At 43.8% G+C, this 19,642-nt stretch overlaps 1 protein-coding gene across 1 annotated transcript in view; it reads right to left on the bottom strand.

Moving 5' to 3' along the window:
• The window catches only part of LOC311119184 (extracellular matrix organizing protein FRAS1-like), a gene marked incomplete at both ends in the record, with an annotated part of 161,521 nt that overhangs the window by 31,381 nt on the left and 110,498 nt on the right, over positions 1-19,642 (bottom strand). The window contains 10 exons of the mRNA XM_084193920.1: positions 80-280; positions 1,231-1,387; positions 1,611-1,816; positions 2,098-2,242; positions 5,699-5,859; positions 6,301-6,645; positions 17,155-17,401; positions 17,696-17,864; positions 18,329-18,488; positions 19,422-19,572. Of these exons, the coding sequence (XP_084050046.1) occupies positions 80-280; positions 1,231-1,387; positions 1,611-1,816; positions 2,098-2,242; positions 5,699-5,859; positions 6,301-6,645; positions 17,155-17,401; positions 17,696-17,864; positions 18,329-18,488; positions 19,422-19,572 (1,942 nt within the window). The remainder of the gene's footprint in view (positions 1-79; positions 281-1,230; positions 1,388-1,610; positions 1,817-2,097; positions 2,243-5,698; positions 5,860-6,300; positions 6,646-17,154; positions 17,402-17,695; positions 17,865-18,328; positions 18,489-19,421; positions 19,573-19,642) is intronic.

Consider the following 19,642-nt stretch of genomic DNA (forward strand, 5'->3'; position numbering starts at 1 on the left):
AGTGTGATTGGCTATGAGGTTCTTGTAGACAGATGTACTACACTACCCATAATGCTCCTTCTCAATAAGTCTTACTGACCAGGTGTGAACTTGAGGACTCTGCTCTTGGGGTTGTAGTCCACTCCGGACTGGGCTGAACCGTCCCGGGTGCTGCAGCGGACCTTGGAGGTGCGGTCCTGGTCTCCTGACCTAACCACCTTGATGTTAAGCACCTCGATGCCGTCTGGTCCAGGGGGCTCCCGCACCTGGTACGACGTCTGCTCAAACTCTATGGTGGGGGCTGGGGTGGTACAATATCAATGTTCACTTTATAATGAACATGTGAAATTAAACTTGCAATGCATTTTTACAATGACTGGGCTTTTTCCTATGTAGAAGATTACCCTGTGTTTCTGTTGGTAATGTCTTACAATGCTATTACCTTATACAATACATTACATACTATACAGTACATACCATTACAAACTATCAACTGCCAGTCTGCCACTCTATTCATAACTATCAACTGCCAGTCTGCCACTCTATTCATAACTATCAACTGCCAGTCTGCCACTCTATTCATAACTATCAACTGCCAGTCTGCCACTCTATTCATAACTATCAACTGCCCGTCTGCCACTCTATTCATAACTATCAACTGCCCGTCTGCCACTCTATTCATAACTATCAACTGCCAGTCTGCCACTCTATTCATAACTATCAACTGCCCGTCTGCCACTCTATTCATAACTATCAACTGCCCGTCTGCCACTCTATTCATAACTATCAACTGCCCGTCTGCCACTCTATTCATAACTATCAACTGCCAGTCTGCCACTCTATTCATAACTATCAACTGCCAGTCTGCCACTCTATTCATAACTATCAACTGCCCGTCTGCCACTCTATTCATAACTATCAACTGCCCGTCTGCCACTCTATTCATAACTATCAACTGCCAGTCTGCCACTCTATTCATAACTATCAACTGCCAGTCTGCCACTCTATTCATAACTATCAACTGCCCGTCTGCCACTCTATTCATAACTATCAACTGCCAGTCTGCCACTCTATTCATAACTATCAACTGCCAGTCTGCCACTCTATTCATAACTATCAACTGCCAGTCTGCCACTCTATTCATAACTATCAACTGCCAGTCTGCCACTCTATTCATAACTATCAACTGCCAGTCTGCCACTCTATTCATAAGAGAAGCATTGAGATTAGGGAAGCCTGAGCGTTGCTTACCGTCCTCGTCGTTAGTGATGATTACCGTGACCATGTCACTAACTCCCACCAAGGCTCCGCTCCAGTGGTCCCCCAGTGGCGTCCCAAGATGCACCTGGAACTCCTCCTCAGGCTCGAACACAGAGTCGTCATTGATGTGCACCGTGCAGTTCTTTACCTGGACCACCATCATCATCATCATCATCATCATCATCATCACCATAACATCATCATCATAACATCATCATCATCATCATAATCATCATCATCATCATAACATCAAAGCCAACTTTATTGGTCTGGTTCTATACAGATGTTTTTAACACATTGGGCTAGATGTAACAAACTATTATAACAACATTTCATTTACAGAATCTACGTGGGCTTGATAAAGAACTTACCTTCTCTCCCTTGAGGAAGATGATACGTGAGTCGTCAGCGTTCCTCCTCTCCTCGAAGTCGTCCATGACCATGGCAGACATGGTGCGTGTGAAGCAGAGGACAGAGGACTTGAACGTCAGGTCTCCCGTTCTAACGATGGGGATGCTCAGCACACCCTCATTCTCCTTCACCTTGTATGCCGTCTTCTCAAACTGCATGCTGGGAACTGGGAGGAGGGAATTGTGGGTAAATGAGTAGGGATTATGAAGTACTGTACAATAAAACTACAATTTCAGATGGAGTTTTCCTTCTTCCAGGACACTGTGATCTAGATGTGACTTTTATTTATTTATTGCTAACATATGATGGGGGTCCCTGGGTCGCCGGTTTGCCTGTGAGGGGGTCCCTGGGCAAGAAAAGCACAAAAAAACCTGTTCTAGAAGACAGGTATGTATGTGTGTGTGTGTGTGTGTGTGTGTGTGTGTGTGTGTGTAGGGGTGTACTTACGGTCCAAGGTATCAGTGATGACCACGGAGGCTTCGAAGGGTTCCAGAAGGACGGCCCCCTGAGGGGAGGAGAGGAACACTACGAAGGACTCAGCCCCCTCGATGGCCGGGTTCTGGATGTCATCCATGATGGTCAGACTGCACGTCTGGAGAGAGAGGGAGAGAGAGAGAGAGAGAGAGAGAGAGAGAGTGAGACAGAGAGACAGGGAGAGAGAGAGAGAGAGAATTACATTTAATGACCTACAGGACAAAATACAAACCCTCCAACCCAAAAAGGCCTGTGGTGTTGATGGTCTCCTCAATGAAATGATAAAATATACAGACCACAAATTCCAATTAGCTATACTTAAACTCTTTAACATCATCCTTAGCTCTGGCATCTTCCCCAATATTTGGAACCAAGAACTGGTCACCCCAATCCACAAAAGTGGAGACAAATTTGACCCCAATAACTACCGTGGGATATGCGTCAACAGCAACCTTGGGAAAATCCTCTACATTATCATTAACAGCAGACAAGTTCATTTCCTCAGTAAAAACAATGTATTGAGCAAATGTCAAATTGGCTTTTTACCAAATTACCGTACGACAGACCACGTATTCACCCTGCACACCCTAATTGACAAACAAACAAACCAAAACAAAGGCAAAGTCTTCTCATGCTTTGTTGATTTAAAAAAAGCTTTTGACTCAATTTGGCATGAGGGTCTGCTATACAAATTGATGGAATGTGGGGTCGGGGGAAAAACATATGACATCATAAAATCCATGTACACAAACAACAAGTGTGCGGTTAAAATTGGCAAAAAACACACACATTTCTTTCCACAGGGCCGTGGGGTGAGACAGGGATGCAGTTTAAGCCCCACCCTCTTCAACATATACAGTGGGGGAAAAAAGTATTTAGTCAGCCACCAATTGTGCATGTTCTCCCACTTAAAAAGATGAAAGAGGCCTGTAATTTTCATCATAGGTACACGTCAACTATGACAGACAAATTGAGGAAAAATATTCAGAAAATCACATTGTAGGATTTTTAATGAATTTATTTGCAAATTATGGTGGAAAATAAGTATTTGGTCACCTACAAACAAGCAAGATTTCTGGCTCTCACAGACCTGTAACTTCTTCTTTAAGAGGCTCCTCTGTCCTCCACTCGTTACCTGTATTAATGGCACCTGTTTGAACTTGTTATCAGTATAAAAGACACCTGTCCACAACCTCAAACAGTCACACTCCAAACTCCACTATGGCCAAGACCAAAGAGCTGTCAAAGGACACTAGAAACAAAATTGTAGACCTGCACCAGGCTGGGAAGACTGAATCTGCAATAGGTAAGCAGCTTGGTTTGAAGAAATCAACTGTGGGAGCAATTATTAGGAAATGGAAGACATACAAGACCACTGATAATCTCCCTCGATCTGGGGCTCCACGCAAGATCTCACCCCGTGGGGTCAAAATGATCACAAGAACGGTGAGCAAAAATCCCAGAACCACACAGGGGGACCTAGTGAATGACCTGCAGAGAGCTGGGACCAAAGTAACAAAGCCTACCATCAGTAACACACTACGCCGCCAGGGACTCAAATCCTGCAGTGCAGACGTGTCCCCCTGCTTAAGCCAGTACATGTCCAGGCCCGTCTGAAGTTTGCTAGAGTGCATTTGGATGATCCAGAAGAGGATTGGGAGAATGTCATATGGTCAGATTAAACCAAAATAGAACTTTTTGGTAAAAACTCAACTCGTCGTGTTTGGAGGACAAAGAATGCTGAGTTGCATCCAAAGAACACCATACCTACTGTGAAGCATGGGGGTGGAAACATCATGCTTTGGGGCTGTTTTTCTGCAAAGGGACCAGGTCGACTGATCCGTGTAAAGGAAAGAATGAATGGGGCCATGTATCGTGAGATTTTGAGTGAAAACCTCCTTCCATCAGCAAGGGCATTGAAGATGAAACATGGCTGGGTCTTTCAGCATGACAATGATTCCAAACACACCGCCCGGGCAACGAAGGAGTGGCTTCGTAAGAAGCATTTCAAGGTCCTGGAGTGGCCTAGCCAGTCTCCAGATCTCAACCCCATAGAACATTTTTGGAGGGAGTTGAAAGTCTGTGTTGCCCAGCGACAGCCCCAAAACATCACTGCTCTAGAGGAGATCTGCATGGAGGAATGGGCCAAAATACCAGCAACAGTGTGTGAAAACCTTGTGAAGACTTACAGAAAACGTTTGACCTGTGCCATTGCCAACAAAGGGTATATAACAAAGTATTGAGAAACTTTTGTTGTTGACCAAATACTTATTTTCCACCATAATTTGCAAATAAATTCATAAAAAATACTACAATGTGATTTTCTGGATTTTTTTTCCTCATTTTGTCTGTCATAGTTGACGTGTACCTATGATGAAAATTACAGGCCTCTCTCATCTTTTTAATTGGGAGAACATGCACAATTGGTGGCTGACTAAATACTTTTTTCCCCACTGTATATCAACGAATTGGCGAGGGCACTAGAACAGTCTGCAGCACCCGGCCTCACCCTACTAGAATCTGAAGTCAAATGTCTACTGTTTGCTGATGATCTGGTGCTTCTGTCACCAACCAAGGAGGGCCTACAGCAGCACATAGATCCTCTGCACAGATTCTGTCAGACCTGGGCCCTGACAGTTAATCTCAGTAAGACAAAAATAATAGAGAGAGAGAGAGAGAGAGAGAGAGAGAGAGAGAGAGAGAGAGAGAGAGAGAGAGAGAGAGAGAGAGAGAGAGAGAGAGAGAGAGAGAGAGAGAGAGAGAGAGAGAGAGAGAGAGAGAGAGAGAGAGAGAGAGAGAGAGAGAGAGAGAGAGAGAGAGAGAGAGAGAGAGAGAGAGAGAGAGAGAGAGAGAGAGAGAGAGAGAGAGAGAGATAGATAGATAGACAGAGCGAGGAAAGAGACGGACCATGACACTAAATTCCTACTCTCAATACAAAAAGCAACACACACTAAAATCTTTTAGAAAAATGATTACATCGCTGACATTGGTATTTTTGCTAATGTAAACACGTCTATCAAATGCTTTGAAAATGCTAATAGAGTCAATGATAGACTCTGAAGTCTATTAGCAATAATGCTTTATTACAGGTGACAGGTTCAGTACGCATCCCTGCGTTCTTTACCAGTAAGTAGGCTGGCCTTCTTTGAAGTCACATAGTCAATTCATTGCTGTCTTTTATTTATAAAGCTCTTTTACAAAAACTCCCACTGTACCTAACATATTTAATAACATTTTACGAGTTACCATACCCGGTCTCAGGGATGGCTAACTCTAGCAATCCCTTCGGTCTCCGCAGAGTTAGGTAAATCAGCTTTTCTTTGCACCCCATGTATGGAACAATCTACAGAGTTCCCTCCAATAGGATGTGCTGGTGCCTCTCGGGCAGTTCATCATGTTGATTGGGGACCTCTTTGATGAGGAATGAGATTGTTTTTCTTGAGTGTGTTTGTCATTTTCTATATTTGTATTCTTTTGTATAATTGTGTACATGCAGGGCTCCCTTGCAAAATAAAGCTTGGTCTCAAGGTCTCTTTCAAAATAAAAGTAAAATAAAAAATGATATCTTCTTTACCTCAATAGTCTTGCCGGCTTTGAACTCCACCTTCCTCGAGGAGGGGATGTAGTCGACCCCGGGGGTGGCGGAGGGGGGGTCAGAGGGCCGTGTGGCACACCACACAGAGGTCACAGACGACAGGTCACTGCCCTGCCGCAGCACTGGGATCTCTATGGTGCCTGGAGGTCAAGGGTCAGAGGTTAAGGGGTGTAAGGTCAGGGGTCAGAGTTGTACTCTGTAATACTTCCTGTTCTCCAATGGTTCATTCAAGCAATGATATACAGTATATCTATTGGTTATTGAAGAATATAACATTTCGCTCTAGCATAGCCCTAAATCTAAAGTCTCCAGATATAGAACTATACTAGGGACACTGTACTGCAGGTATACTGCTTCTTATTAGCCTTTAGAACGCTTTGATCTTATATCATGCTCAGGTAGCTTAGTGGTTAAGAGCGTTGTGCCAGTAACCGAAAGGTCGCTGGTTCTAATCCCTGAGCCGACTAGGTGAAAAATCTGTCGATGTGGCCTTGAGCAAGTGCACCTCTAATTTGCTTTTGTGAGTCGCTCTGGATAAGAGCGTCTACTAAAATGTAAAATAATGCCTTATGATCTCTTACTGGCGTCCTCGCTGAACGTAAACGTAGCACTGCCCAGGGATACCGTCGAAGCATCATTTGGCCCGTCGATAACCACCTTCGCCACACTGACGTCACCCATGCGGGCATTATCCGAGGCGTCCGATAGGTGGAGCTCAAACTCCTCGGAGAGTTCGTATTCGCTGTCGTCGATGAGCTTGACGTCGCAGGTGGACATAGAGACACCGGGGCCGAAGACGACCCTGCTGTCACCAGACATACCTCGACTCTTATAGTCAGAACCAGACTCCAGGGCGTGTAGACTGCTACCCTGGGCTGACTTAGGGACCGTGTAACAGAGAGCTGAGACCGTACTGCTGGTGTCACCTGGAAGGAGAGAGGAGGAAAGAAAATGAATGCCTACTCACTGTATGGTCTGAAGGATAGTACTGCCACTGCACTAAGTAGCACAACTGGAAGTCACAGGTAATATATTTGCTTGAGTGATAGGCTACTGGAAGTCTCCTGCTCTATTACCTCATGATAGGGTCAGGGTTCGGGTTAGGGTCAGGATTCGGGTTTGGGTTAGTGATAGTGTAATGATTACTAGTACCTTTCCTCTCTATAGGAGCGTGTATAGGGTTAGGGTTAATACCTTCCCTCTCTATAGGAGTGTGTATAGGGTTAGGGTTAATACCTTTCCTCTCTATAGGAGTGTGTATAGGGTTAGGGTTAATACCTTTCCTCTCTAAAGGAGTGTGTATAGGGTTAGGGTTAATACCTTTCCTCTCTATAGGAGCGTGTATAGGGTTAATACCTTTCCTCTCTATAGGAGCATGTATAGGGTTAGGGTTAATACCTTTCCTTCTATAGGAGTGTGTATAGGGTTAGGGTTAATACCTTTCCTCTCTATAGGAGTGTGTATAGGGTTAGGGTTAATACCTTCCCTCTCTATAGGAGCGTGTATGGGGTTAATACCTTCCCTCTCTATAGGGGCGTGTATAGGGTTAGGGTTAATACCTTCCCTCTCTATAGGAGCGTGTATAGGGTTAATACCTTTCCTCTCTATAGGAGCGTGTATAGGGTTAGGGTTAATACCTTCCCTCTCTATAGGAGCGTGTATAGGGTTAATACCTTTCCTCTCTATAGGAGCGTGTATAGGGTTAGGGTTAGTACCTTCCCTCTCTATAGGAGCGTGTATAGGGTTAGGGTTAATACCTTCCCTCTCTATAGGAGCGTGTATAGGGTTAGGGTTAATACCTTTCCTCTCTATAGGAGCGTGTATAGGGTTAGGGTTAATACCTTCCCTCTCTATAGGAGTGTGTATAGGGTTAGTACCTTTCCTCTCTATAGAAGTGTGTATAGGGTTAGGGTTAATACCTTCCCTCTCTATAGGAGCGTGTATAGGGTTAATACCTTCCCTCTCTATAGGAGCGTGTATAGGGTTAGGGTTAATACCTTCCCTCTCTATAGGAGCGTGCATAGGGTTAATACCTTTCCTCTCTATAGGAGCGTGTATAGGGTTAGGGTTAATACCTTTCCTCTCTATAGGAGTGTGTATAGGGTTAATACCTTCCCTCTCTATAGGAGCGTGTATAGGGTTAATACCTTTCCTCTCTATAGGAGCGTGTATAGGGTTAATACCTTCCCTCTCTATAGGAGCATGTATAGGGTTAGGGTTAATACCTTTCCTCTCTATAGGAGCGTGTATAGGGTTAGGGTTAATACCTTTCCTCTCTATAGGAGCGTGTATAGGGTTAGTACCTTTCCTCTCTATAGGAGTGTGTATAGGGTTAGGGTTAATACCTTTCCTCTCTATAGGAGTGTGTATAGGGTTAATACCTTTCCTCTCTATAGGAGCGTGTATAGGGTTAGGGTTAATACCTTCCCTCTCTATAGGAGCGTGTATAGGGTTAGGGTTAATACCTTTCCTCTCTATAGGAGCGTGTATAGGGTTAGGGTTAATACCTTCCCTCTCTATAGGAGCGTGTATATGGTTAGGGTTAATACCTTCCCTCTCTATAGGAGCGTGTATAGGGTTAATACCTTTCCTCTCTATAGGAGCATGTATAGGGTTAATACCTTCCCTCTCTATAGGAGCGTGTATAGGGTTAGGGTTAATACCTTTCCTCTCTATAGGAGTGTGTATAGGGTTAGGGTTAATACCTTTCCTCTCTATAGAAGTGTGTATAGTGTTAATACCTTTCCTCTCTATAGGAGCGTGTATAGGGTTAGGGTTAATACCTTTCCTCTCTATAGGAGCGTGTATAGGGTTAGGGTTAATACCTTCCCTCTCTATAGGAGTGTGTATAGGGTTAGTACCTTTCCTCTCTATAGAAGTGTGTATAGGGTTTGGGTTAATACCTTCCCTCTCTATAGGAGCGTGTATAGGGTTAATACCTTCCCTCTCTATAGGAGCGTGTATAGGGTTAGGGTTAATACCTTCCCTCTCTATAGGAGCGTGCATAGGGTTAATACCTTTCCTCTCTATAGGAGCGTGTATAGGGTTAGGGTTAATACCTTTCCTCTCTATAGGAGTGTGTATAGGGTTAATACCTTCCCTCTCTATAGGAGCGTGTATAGGGTTAATACCTTTCCTCTCTATAGGAGCGTGTATAGGGTTAATACCTTCCCTCTCTATAGGAGCATGTATAGGGTTAGGGTTAATACCTTTCCTCTCTATAGGAGCGTGTATAGGGTTAGGGTTAATACCTTTCCTCTCTATAGGAGCGTGTATAGGGTTAGTACCTTTCCTCTCTATAGGAGTGTGTATAGGGTTAGGGTTAATACCTTTCCTCTCTATAGGAGTGTGTATAGGGTTAATACCTTTCCTCTCTATAGGAGCGTGTATAGGGTTAGGGTTAATACCTTCCCTCTCTATAGGAGCGTGTATAGGGTTAGGGTTAATACCTTCCCTCTCTATAGGAGCGTGTATAGGGTTAATACCTTCCCTCTCTATAGGAGCGTGTATGGGGTTAGGGTTAATACCTTTCCTCTCTATAGGAGCGTGTATAGGGTTAATACCTTCCCTCTCTATAGGAGCGTGTATAGGGTTAGGGTTAATACCTTCCCTCTCTATAGGAGCGTGTATAGGGTTAATACCTTCCCTCTCTATAGGAGCGTGTATGGGGTTAGGGTTAATACCTTTCCTCTCTATAGGAGCGTGTATAGGGTTAGGGTTAATACCTTTCCTCTCTATAGGAGCGTGTATAGGGTTAATACCTTTCCTCTCTATAGAAGTGTGTATAGGGTTAGGGTTAATACCTTCCCTCTCTATAGGAGCGTGTATAGGGTTAATACCTTCCCTCTCTATAGGAGCGTGTATGGGGTTAGGGTTAATACCTTTCCTCTCTATAGGAGCGTGTATAGGGTTAGGGTTAATACCTTTCCTCTCTATAGGAGCGTGTATAGGGTTAATACCTTTCCTCTCTATAGAAGTGTGTATAGGGTTAGGGTTAATACCTTACCTCTCTATAGGAGCGTGTATAGGGTTAGGGTTAATACATTTCCTCTCTATAGGAGCGTGTATAGGGTTAGGGTTAATACCTTTCCTCTCTATAGGAGCGTGTATAGGGTTAATACCTTTCCTCTCTATAGAAGTGTGTATAGGGTTAGGGTTAATACCTTTCCTCTCTATAGGAGCGTGTATAGGGTTAGGGTTAATACCTTTCCTCTCTATAGGAGCGTGTATAGGGTTAGAGTTAGTACCTTCCCTCTCTATAGGAGCGTGTATAGGGTTAGTACCTTTCCTCTCTATAGGAGCGTGTATAGGGTTAGGGTTAATACCTTCCCTCTCTATAGGAGCGTGCATAGGGTTAATACCTTTCCTCTCTATAGGAGCGTGTATAGGGTTAGGGTTAATACCTTTCCTCTCTATAGGAGTGTGTATAGGGTTAATACCTTCCCTCTCTATAGGAGCGTGTATAGGGTTAATACCTTTCCTCTCTATAGGAGCGTGTATAGGGTTAATACCTTCCCTCTCTATAGGAGCATGTATAGGGTTAGGGTTAATACCTTTCCTCTCTATAGGAGCGTGTATAGGGTTAGGGTTAATACCTTTCCTCTCTATAGGAGCGTGTATAGGGTTAGTACCTTTCCTCTCTATAGGAGTGTGTATAGGGTTAGGGTTAATACCTTTCCTCTCTATAGGAGTGTGTATAGGGTTAATACCTTTCCTCTCTATAGGAGCGTGTATAGGGTTAGGGTTAATACCTTCCCTCTCTATAGGAGCGTGTATAGGGTTAGGGTTAATACCTTTCCTCTCTATAGGAGCGTGTATAGGGTTAGGGTTAATACCTTCCCTCTCTATAGGAGCGTGTATAGGGTTAGGGTTAATACCTTCCCTCTCTATAGGAGCGTGTATAGGGTTAATACCTTTCCTCTCTATAGGAGCATGTATAGGGTTAATACCTTCCCTCTCTATAGGAGCGTGTATAGGGTTAGGGTTAATACCTTTCCTCTCTATAGGAGTGTGTATAGGGTTAGGGTTAATACCTTTCCTCTCTATAGAAGTGTGTATAGTGTTAATACCTTTCCTCTCTATAGGAGCGTGTATAGGGTTAGGGTTAATACCTTTCCTCTCTATAGGAGCGTGTATAGGGTTAGGGTTAATACCTTCCCTCTCTATAGGAGTGTGTATAGGGTTAGTACCTTTCCTCTCTATAGAAGTGTGTATAGGGTTTGGGTTAATACCTTCCCTCTCTATAGGAGCGTGTATAGGGTTAATACCTTCCCTCTCTATAGGAGCGTGTATAGGGTTAGGGTTAATACCTTCCCTCTCTATAGGAGCGTGCATAGGGTTAATACCTTTCCTCTCTATTGGAGCGTGTATAGGGTTAGGGTTAATACCTTTCCTCTCTATAGGAGTGTGTATAGGGTTAATACCTTCCCTCTCTATAGGAGCGTGTATAGGGTTAATACCTTTCCTCTCTATAGGAGCGTGTATAGGGTTAATACCTTCCCTCTCTATAGGAGCATGTATAGGGTTAGGGTTAATACCTTTCCTCTCTATAGGAGCGTGTATAGGGTTAGGGTTAATACCTTTCCTCTCTATAGGAGCGTGTATAGGGTTAGTACCTTTCCTCTCTATAGGAGTGTGTATAGGGTTAGGGTTAATACCTTTCCTCTCTATAGGAGTGTGTATAGGGTTAATACCTTTCCTCTCTATAGGAGCGTGTATAGGGTTAGGGTTAATACCTTCCCTCTCTATAGGAGCGTGTATAGGGTTAGGGTTAATACCTTCCCTCTCTATAGGAGCGTGTATAGGGTTAATACCTTCCCTCTCTATAGGAGCGTGTATGGGGTTAGGGTTAATACCTTTCCTCTCTATAGGAGCGTGTATAGGGTTAATACCTTCCCTCTCTATAGGAGCGTGTATAGGGTTAGGGTTAATACCTTCCCTCTCTATAGGAGCGTGTATAGGGTTAATACCTTCCCTCTCTATAGGAGCGTGTATGGGGTTAGGGTTAATACCTTTCCTCTCTATAGGAGCGTGTATAGGGTTAGGGTTAATACCTTTCCTCTCTATAGGAGCGTGTATAGGGTTAATACCTTTCCTCTCTATAGAAGTGTGTATAGGGTTAGGGTTAATACCTTCCCTCTCTATAGGAGCGTGTATAGGGTTAATACCTTCCCTCTCTATAGGAGCGTGTATGGGGTTAGGGTTAATACCTTTCCTCTCTATAGGAGCGTGTATAGGGTTAGGGTTAATACCTTTCCTCTCTATAGGAGCGTGTATAGGGTTAATACCTTTCCTCTCTATAGAAGTGTGTATAGGGTTAGGGTTAATACCTTACCTCTCTATAGGAGCGTGTATAGGGTTAGGGTTAATACATTTCCTCTCTATAGGAGCGTGTATAGGGTTAGGGTTAATACCTTTCCTCTCTATAGGAGCGTGTATAGGGTTAATACCTTTCCTCTCTATAGAAGTGTGTATAGGGTTAGGGTTAATACCTTTCCTCTCTATAGGAGCGTGTATAGGGTTAGGGTTAATACCTTTCCTCTCTATAGGAGCGTGTATAGGGTTAGAGTTAGTACCTTCCCTCTCTATAGGAGCGTGTATAGGGTTAGTACCTTTCCTCTCTATAGGAGCGTGTATAGGGTTAGGGTTAATACATTTCCTCTCTATAGGAGCGTGTATAGGGTTAATACCTTTCCTCTCTATAGGAGCGTGTATAGGGTTAGGGTTAATACCTTCCCTCTCTATAGGAGCGTGTATAGGGTTAGGGTTAATACCTTTCCTCTCTATAGGAGCGTGTATAGGGTTAGGGTTAATACCTTCCCTCTCTATAGGAGCGTGTATAGGGTTAGGGTTAATACCTTCCCTCTCTATAGGAGCGTGTATAGGGTTAATACCTTTCCTCTCTATAGGAGCATGTATAGGGTTAATACCTTCCCTCTCTATAGGAGCGTGTATAGGGTTAGGGTTAATACCTTTCCTCTCTATAGGAGTGTGTATAGGGTTAGGGTTAATACCTTTCCTCTCTATAGAAGTGTGTATAGTGTTAATACCTTTCCTCTCTATAGGAGCGTGTATAGGGTTAGGGTTAATACCTTTCCTCTCTATAGGAGCGTGTATAGGGTTAATACCTTTCCTCTCTATAGTAGCGTGTATAGGGTTAGGGTTAATACCTTTCCTCTCTATAGGAGCGTGTATGGGGTTAGGGTTAATACCTTTCCTCTCTATAGGAGCATGTATAGGGTTAGGGTTAATACCTTTCCTCTCTATAGGAGCGTGTATAGGGTTAATACCTTCCCTCTCTATAGGAGCGTGTATAGGGTTAGGGTTAATACCTTCCCTCTCTATAGGAGCGTGTATAGGGTTAATACCTTCCCTCTCTATAGGAGCGTGTATGGGGTTAGGGTTAATACCTTTCCTCTCTATAGGAGCGTGTATAGGGTTAATACCTTTCCTCTCTATAGGAGCGTGTATAGGGTTAGGGTTAATACCTTCCCTCTCTATAGGAGCGTGTATAGGGTTAATACCTTCCCTCTCTATAGGAGTGTGTATAGGGTTAGGGTTAATACCTTTCCTCTCTATAGGAGTGTGTATAGGGTTAATACCTTTCCTCTCTATAGGAGCGTGTATAGGGTTAGGGTTAATACCTTTCCTCTCTATAGGAGCGTGTATAGGGTTAGGGTTAATACCTTTCCTCTCTATAGGAGCGTGTATAGGGTTAGGGTTAATACATTCCCTCTCTATAGGAGCGTGTATAGGGTTAGGGTTAATACCTTCCCTCTCTATAGGAGCGTGTATAGGGTTAATACCTTTCCTCTCTATAGGAGCATGTATAGGGTTAATACCTTCCCTCTCTATAGGAGCGTGTATAGGGTTAGGGTTAATACCTTTCCTCTCTATAGGAGTGTGTATAGGGTTAGGGTTAATACCTTTCCTCTCTATAGAAGTGTGTATAGGGTTAATACCTTTCCTCTCTATAGGAGCGTGTATAGGGTTAGGGTTAATACCTTTCCTCTCTATAGGAGCGTGTATAGGGTTAATACCTTTCCTCTCTATAGTAGCGTGTATAGGGTTAGGGTTAATACCTTTCCTCTCTATAGGAGCGTGTATGGGGTTAGGGTTAATACCTTTCCTCTCTATAGGAGCGTGTATAGGGTTAGGGTTAATACCTTTCCTCTCTATAGGAGCGTGTATAGGGTTAATACCTTCCCTCTCTATAGGAGCGTGTATAGGGTTAGGGTTAATACCTTCCCTCTCTATAGGAGCGTGTATAGGGTTAATACCTTCCCTCTCTATAGGAGCGTGTATGGGGTTAGGGTTAATACCTTTCCTCTCTATAGGAGCGTGTATAGGGTTAATACCTTCCCTCTCTATAGGAGCGTGTATAGGGTTAGGGTTAATACCTTCCCTCTCTATAGGAGCGTGTATAGGGTTAATACCTTCCCTCTCTATAGGAGCGTGTATGGGGTTAGGGTTAATACCTTTCCTCTCTATAGGAGCGTGTATAGGGTTAGGGTTAATACCTTTCCTCTCTATAGGAGCGTGTATAGGGTTAATACCTTTCCTCTCTATAGAAGTGTGTATAGGGTTAGGGTTAATACCTTCCCTCTCTATAGGAGCGTGTATAGGGTTAATACCTTCCCTCTCTATAGGAGCGTGTATGGGGTTAGGGTTAATACCTTTCCTCTCTATAGGAGCGTGTATAGGGTTAGGGTTAATACCTTTCCTCTCTATAGGAGCGTGTATAGGGTTAATACCTTTCCTCTCTATAGAAGTGTGTATAGGGTTAGGGTTAATACCTTACCTCTCTATAGGAGCGTGTATAGGGTTAGGGTTAATACATTTCCTCTCTATAGGAGCGTGTATAGGGTTAGGGTTAATACCTTTCCTCTCTATAGGAGCGTGTATAGGGTTAATACCTTTCCTCTCTATAGAAGTGTGTATAGGGTTAGGGTTAATACCTTTCCTCTCTATAGGAGCGTGTATAGGGTTAGGGTTAATACCTTTCCTCTCTATAGGAGCGTGTATAGGGTTAGAGTTAGTACCTTCCCTCTCTATAGGAGCGTGTATAGGGTTAGTACCTTTCCTCTCTATAGGAGCGTGTATAGGGTTAGGGTTAATACATTTCCTCTCTATAGGAGCGTGTATAGGGTTAATACCTTTCCTCTCTATAGGAGCGTGTATAGGGTTAGGGTTAATACCTTCCCTCTCTATAGGAGCGTGTATAGGGTTAGGGTTAATACCTTTCCTCTCTATAGGAGCGTGTATAGGGTTAATACCTTTCCTCTCTATAGGAGCGTGTATAGGGTTAATACCTTCCCTCTCTATAGGAGCGTGTATAGGGTTAGGGTTAATACCTTTCCTCTCTATAGGAGCGTGTATAGGGTTAGGGTTAATACCTTTCCTCTCTATAGGAGCGTGTATATGGTTAGGGTTAGTACCTTCCCTCTCTATAGGAGCGTGTATAGGGTTAATACCTTTCCTCTCTATAGGAGCGTGTATAGGGTTAATACCTTCCCTCTCTATAGGAGCGTGTATAGGGTTAGGGTTAATACCTTCCCTCTCTATAGGAGCGTGTATAGGGTTAGGGTTAATACCTTTCCTCTCTATAGGAGCATGTATAGGGTTAGGGTTAATACCTTTCCTCTCTATAGGAGCGTGTATAGGGTTAATACCTTCCCTCTCTATAGGAGCGTGTATAGGGTTAGGGTTAATACCTTTCCTCTCTATAGGAGCGTGTATAGGGTTAGGGTTAATACCTTTCCTCTCTATAGGAGCGTGTATAGGGTTAATACCTTCCCTCTCTATAGGAGCGTGTATAGGGTTAGGGTTAATACCTTTCCTCTCTATAGGAGCGTGTATGGGGTTAGGGTTAATGCCTTTCCTCTCTATAGGAGTGTGTATAGGGTTAATACCTTTCCTCTCTATAGGAGTGTGTATAGGGTTAGGGTTAGTACCTTTCCTCTCTATAGGAGTGTGTATAGGGTTAGGGTTAATACCTTTCCTCTCTATAGGAGCGTGTATAGGGTTAATACCTTTCCTCTCTATAGGAGCGTGTATAGGGTTAATACCTTCCCTCTCTATAGGAGCGTGTATAGGGTTAGGGTTAATACCTTTCCTCTCTATAGGAGCGTGTATAGGGTTAGGGTTAATACATTTCCTCTCTATAGGAGCGTGTATGGGGTTAATACCTTTCCTCTCTATAGGAGCGTGTATAGGGTTAGGGTTAATACCTTTCCTCTCTATAGGAGCGTGTATAGGGTTAGGGTTAATACATTTCCTCTCTATAGGAGCGTGTATAGGGTTAATACCTTTCCTCTCTATAGGAGCGTGTATAGGGTTAGGGTTAATACCTTCCCTCTCTATAGGAGCGTGTATAGGGTTAGGGTTAATACCTTTCCTCTCTATAGGAGTGTGTATAGGGTTAGGGTTAATACCTTTCCTCTCTATAGGAGCGTGTATAGGGTTAGGGTTAGTACCTTCCCTCTCCATAGGAGCGTGTATAGGGTTAATACCTTCCCTCTCTATAGGAGCGTGTATAGGGTTAATACCTTTCCTCTCTATAGGAGCGTGTATAGGGTTAATACCTTCCCTCTCTATAGGAGCGTGTATAGGGTTAGGGTTAATACATTTCCTCTCTATAGGAGCGTGTATAGGGTTAGGGTTAATACCTTTCCTCTCTATAGGAGCGTGTATAGGGTTAGGGTTAATACCTTTCCTCTCTATAGGAGTGTGTATAGGGTTAGGGTTAATACCTTCCCTCTCTATAGGAGCGTGTATAGGGTTAGGGTTAATACCTTTCCTCTCTATAGAAGTGTGTATAGGGTTAATACCTTTCCTCTCTATAGGAGCGTGTATAGGGTTAGGGTTAATACCTTTCCTCTCTATAGGAGCGTGTATAGGGTTAGGGTTAATACCTTTCCTCTCTATAGGAGCGTGTATAGGGTTAGGGTTAATACCTTTCCTCTCTATAGGAGCGTGTATAGGGTTAGGGTTAATACCTTTCCTCTCTATAGAAGTGTGTATAGGGTTAGGGTTAATACCTTTCCTCTCTATAGGAGCGTGTATAGGGTTAGGGTTAATACCTTCCCTCTCTATAGGAGCGTGTATAGGGTTAATACCTTCCCTCTCTATAGGAGCGTGTATAGGGTTAGGGTTAATACCTTTCCTCTCTATAGGAGCGTGTATAGGGTTAGGGTTAATACCTTCCCTCTCTATAGAAACGTGTATAGGGTTAATACCTTCCCTCTCTATAGGAGCGTGTATAGGGTTAATACCTTTCCTCTCTATAGGAGTGTGTATAGGGTTAATACCTTTCCTCTCTATAGGAGCGTGTATAGGGTTAGGGTTAATACCTTTCCTCTCTATAGGAGCGTGTATAGGGTTAGGGTTAGTACCTTTCCTCTCTATAGGAGCGTGTATAGGGTTAGGGTTAATACCTTTCCTCTCTATAGGGGCCTGTAAAAACCCGGTGCTCTCGTTGACGTGGTAGGTCTTCTTGTCAAACTGCAGCGTGGGTTCGTCCTCTGTGTCGTTGATGTTGACGCTGGCGCGGGTCAACTGACCCAGGAGGGCGTAGACAGGCATGCTCAGCTCCACCTGGAAACTCTCCACGCCCTCAAACACCTCGTCGTCCTGGATCACTATGGTACACACCTTGGTGTCCTCACGCTCGTCAAACTGGACCTGGGGGGGGGAGGATGTGGAGGAGATGGGAGGTTAGAGATGTTGTTACGGATGTAGTACAAATATGAGGAGAGGAGAGGAGAGGAGAGGAGAGGAGAGGAGAGGAGAGGAGAGGAGAGGAGAGGAGAGGAGAGGAGAGGAGAGGAGAGGAGAGGAGAGGAGAGGAGAGGAGAGGACGAGGACGAGGAGGAGAGGAGAGGAGAGAGTATTCCAACAACTATTTCCCAGGCTTTGCTGGAAAAAGAGAATGTGTTGTCATTAACTTGCCTGGTTAAATAAATAAAATAACAGCACCTGTCCAGCATACTCCACATAGTCCTGCTGTCCGGGGCGAGAGCCAACACTGGAGGTAGAGGTGGCAGTGCCCTGCTCAGTACGACACAGCACGATGGCATACTGGTTCAGGTTACCCATCCTCTTCACTGTGACCGACACCGTGCCCGCCTTCTCACTCACATTGTAGCTGTGAGGGGCACAGAGGGCGTCAGAGGGCATCAGTTACATAAATGCAGACCTACAGCTTTGAGAGATACAATTAAAGTATAATAGCTGAAATGGACTTTGTGGCAATGAGAGGAGAGAATTGTATAAAACTGTGGCCAAATTCAGCAGCTGCAAACCCATGAAGACGTATGGAAGTCTCAACCATACACAGGGACCCAGAGTTTTTCATGATTGTGTGAGTTAATCCAGTAAGCGCCTGGAGTTTTCCCCATTCCATTTACACTATCCAGAGTGACTTACAGTTAGTGCATTCATCTTAAGATAGCTAGGTGGGACAACCACATATCACAGTCATAGTAAGTACATTTTTCCTCAATAAAGTAGCTATCAGCTGAGTCAGAGCTAGTGGTTCCAGTCTGAAACACAGTGAAGCTGCACGCTGGGCCCTACTTGTTACAGAATAGCTGGCCTTGCCTCTCTCACCTCCTGTGTTGGAAGCTGATGAGGGACCACTGGATATGGAAGAAGTTATCAGAGACAATGTTGGGCTTGCTGTCCTTCACCAGGAACTTAAAGTTGTCCATGGTCTCTGTCATGCTCTCCTCATGGAGCACGTAGCGTATCAAGCCCAAATTAATGTCAGCTGGAGGGCAGGGGACGAAGTTACCACAATGTTAAAACAACCTAGACTAACGTTAGCACAACATAGACTAACGTTAGCACAACATAGACTAATGTAAGCACAACATAGACTAACGTTAGCACAACATAGACTAACGTTAGCATAACATAGACTAACGTTAGCACAACATAGACTAATGTAAGCACAACATAGACTAACGTTAGCACAACATAGACTAACGTTAGCATAACATAGACTAACGTTAGCACAACATAGACTAATGTAAGCACAACATAGACTAACGTTAGCACAACATAGACTAACGTTAGCACAACATAGACTAACGTTAGCATAACATAGACTAACGTTAGCACAACATAGACTAATGTAAGCACAACATAGACTAACGTTAGCACAACATAGACTAACGTTAGCACAACATAGACTAACGTTAGCATAACATAGACTAACGTTAGCACAACATAGACTAGCGTAAGCACAACATAGACTAACGTTAGCACAACATAGACTAACGTTAGCACAACATAGACTAATGTTAGCATAACATAGACTAACGTTCGCACAACATAGACTAACGTTAGCACGACATAGACTAACGTTAGCATAACATAGACTAACGTTAGCAAAACATAGACTAACGTTAGCACAACATAGACTAACGTTAGCACAACATAGACTAACGTTAGCAAAACATAGACTAACGTTAGCACAACATAGACTAACGTTAGCAAAACATAGACAACGTTCGCACAACATAGACTAACGTTAGCACAATATAGACTAACATTGTTTTAATTGAAACCCTCTTCAATAGTCTCACTCTATACTAAATACTCAATACCCCCCCCAACCCCACACACACACACACACACACACACACACAGAGACACATACACACACACACACACACACACACACACAGAGACACTATACCTTGTGTGAAGCGGGTGATGGGAGCGCCAGGTTTCAGTTTGCTCTCCAGGAAGCCGTGTTTAGGCTCTGCAGTGACCTCATAGACCAGCTGACCATCGTCTGTGTCCGGGTCCATGGTCAACAGCTCCTTCTTACTGATCAGGTTGGTGGCCTGCAACATCAATCAATCAGTCAATCAGTCAGTCAGTCTATCAGATGGTCAGTCAACCAACCAGTCAGTC

The sequence above is a fragment of the Coregonus lavaretus genome (genome assembly GCF_964263955.1).
Source record: "Coregonus lavaretus genome assembly, contig: HAP1_SCAFFOLD_460, whole genome shotgun sequence".
Classification (NCBI taxonomy): domain Eukaryota; kingdom Metazoa; phylum Chordata; class Actinopteri; order Salmoniformes; family Salmonidae; genus Coregonus; species Coregonus lavaretus.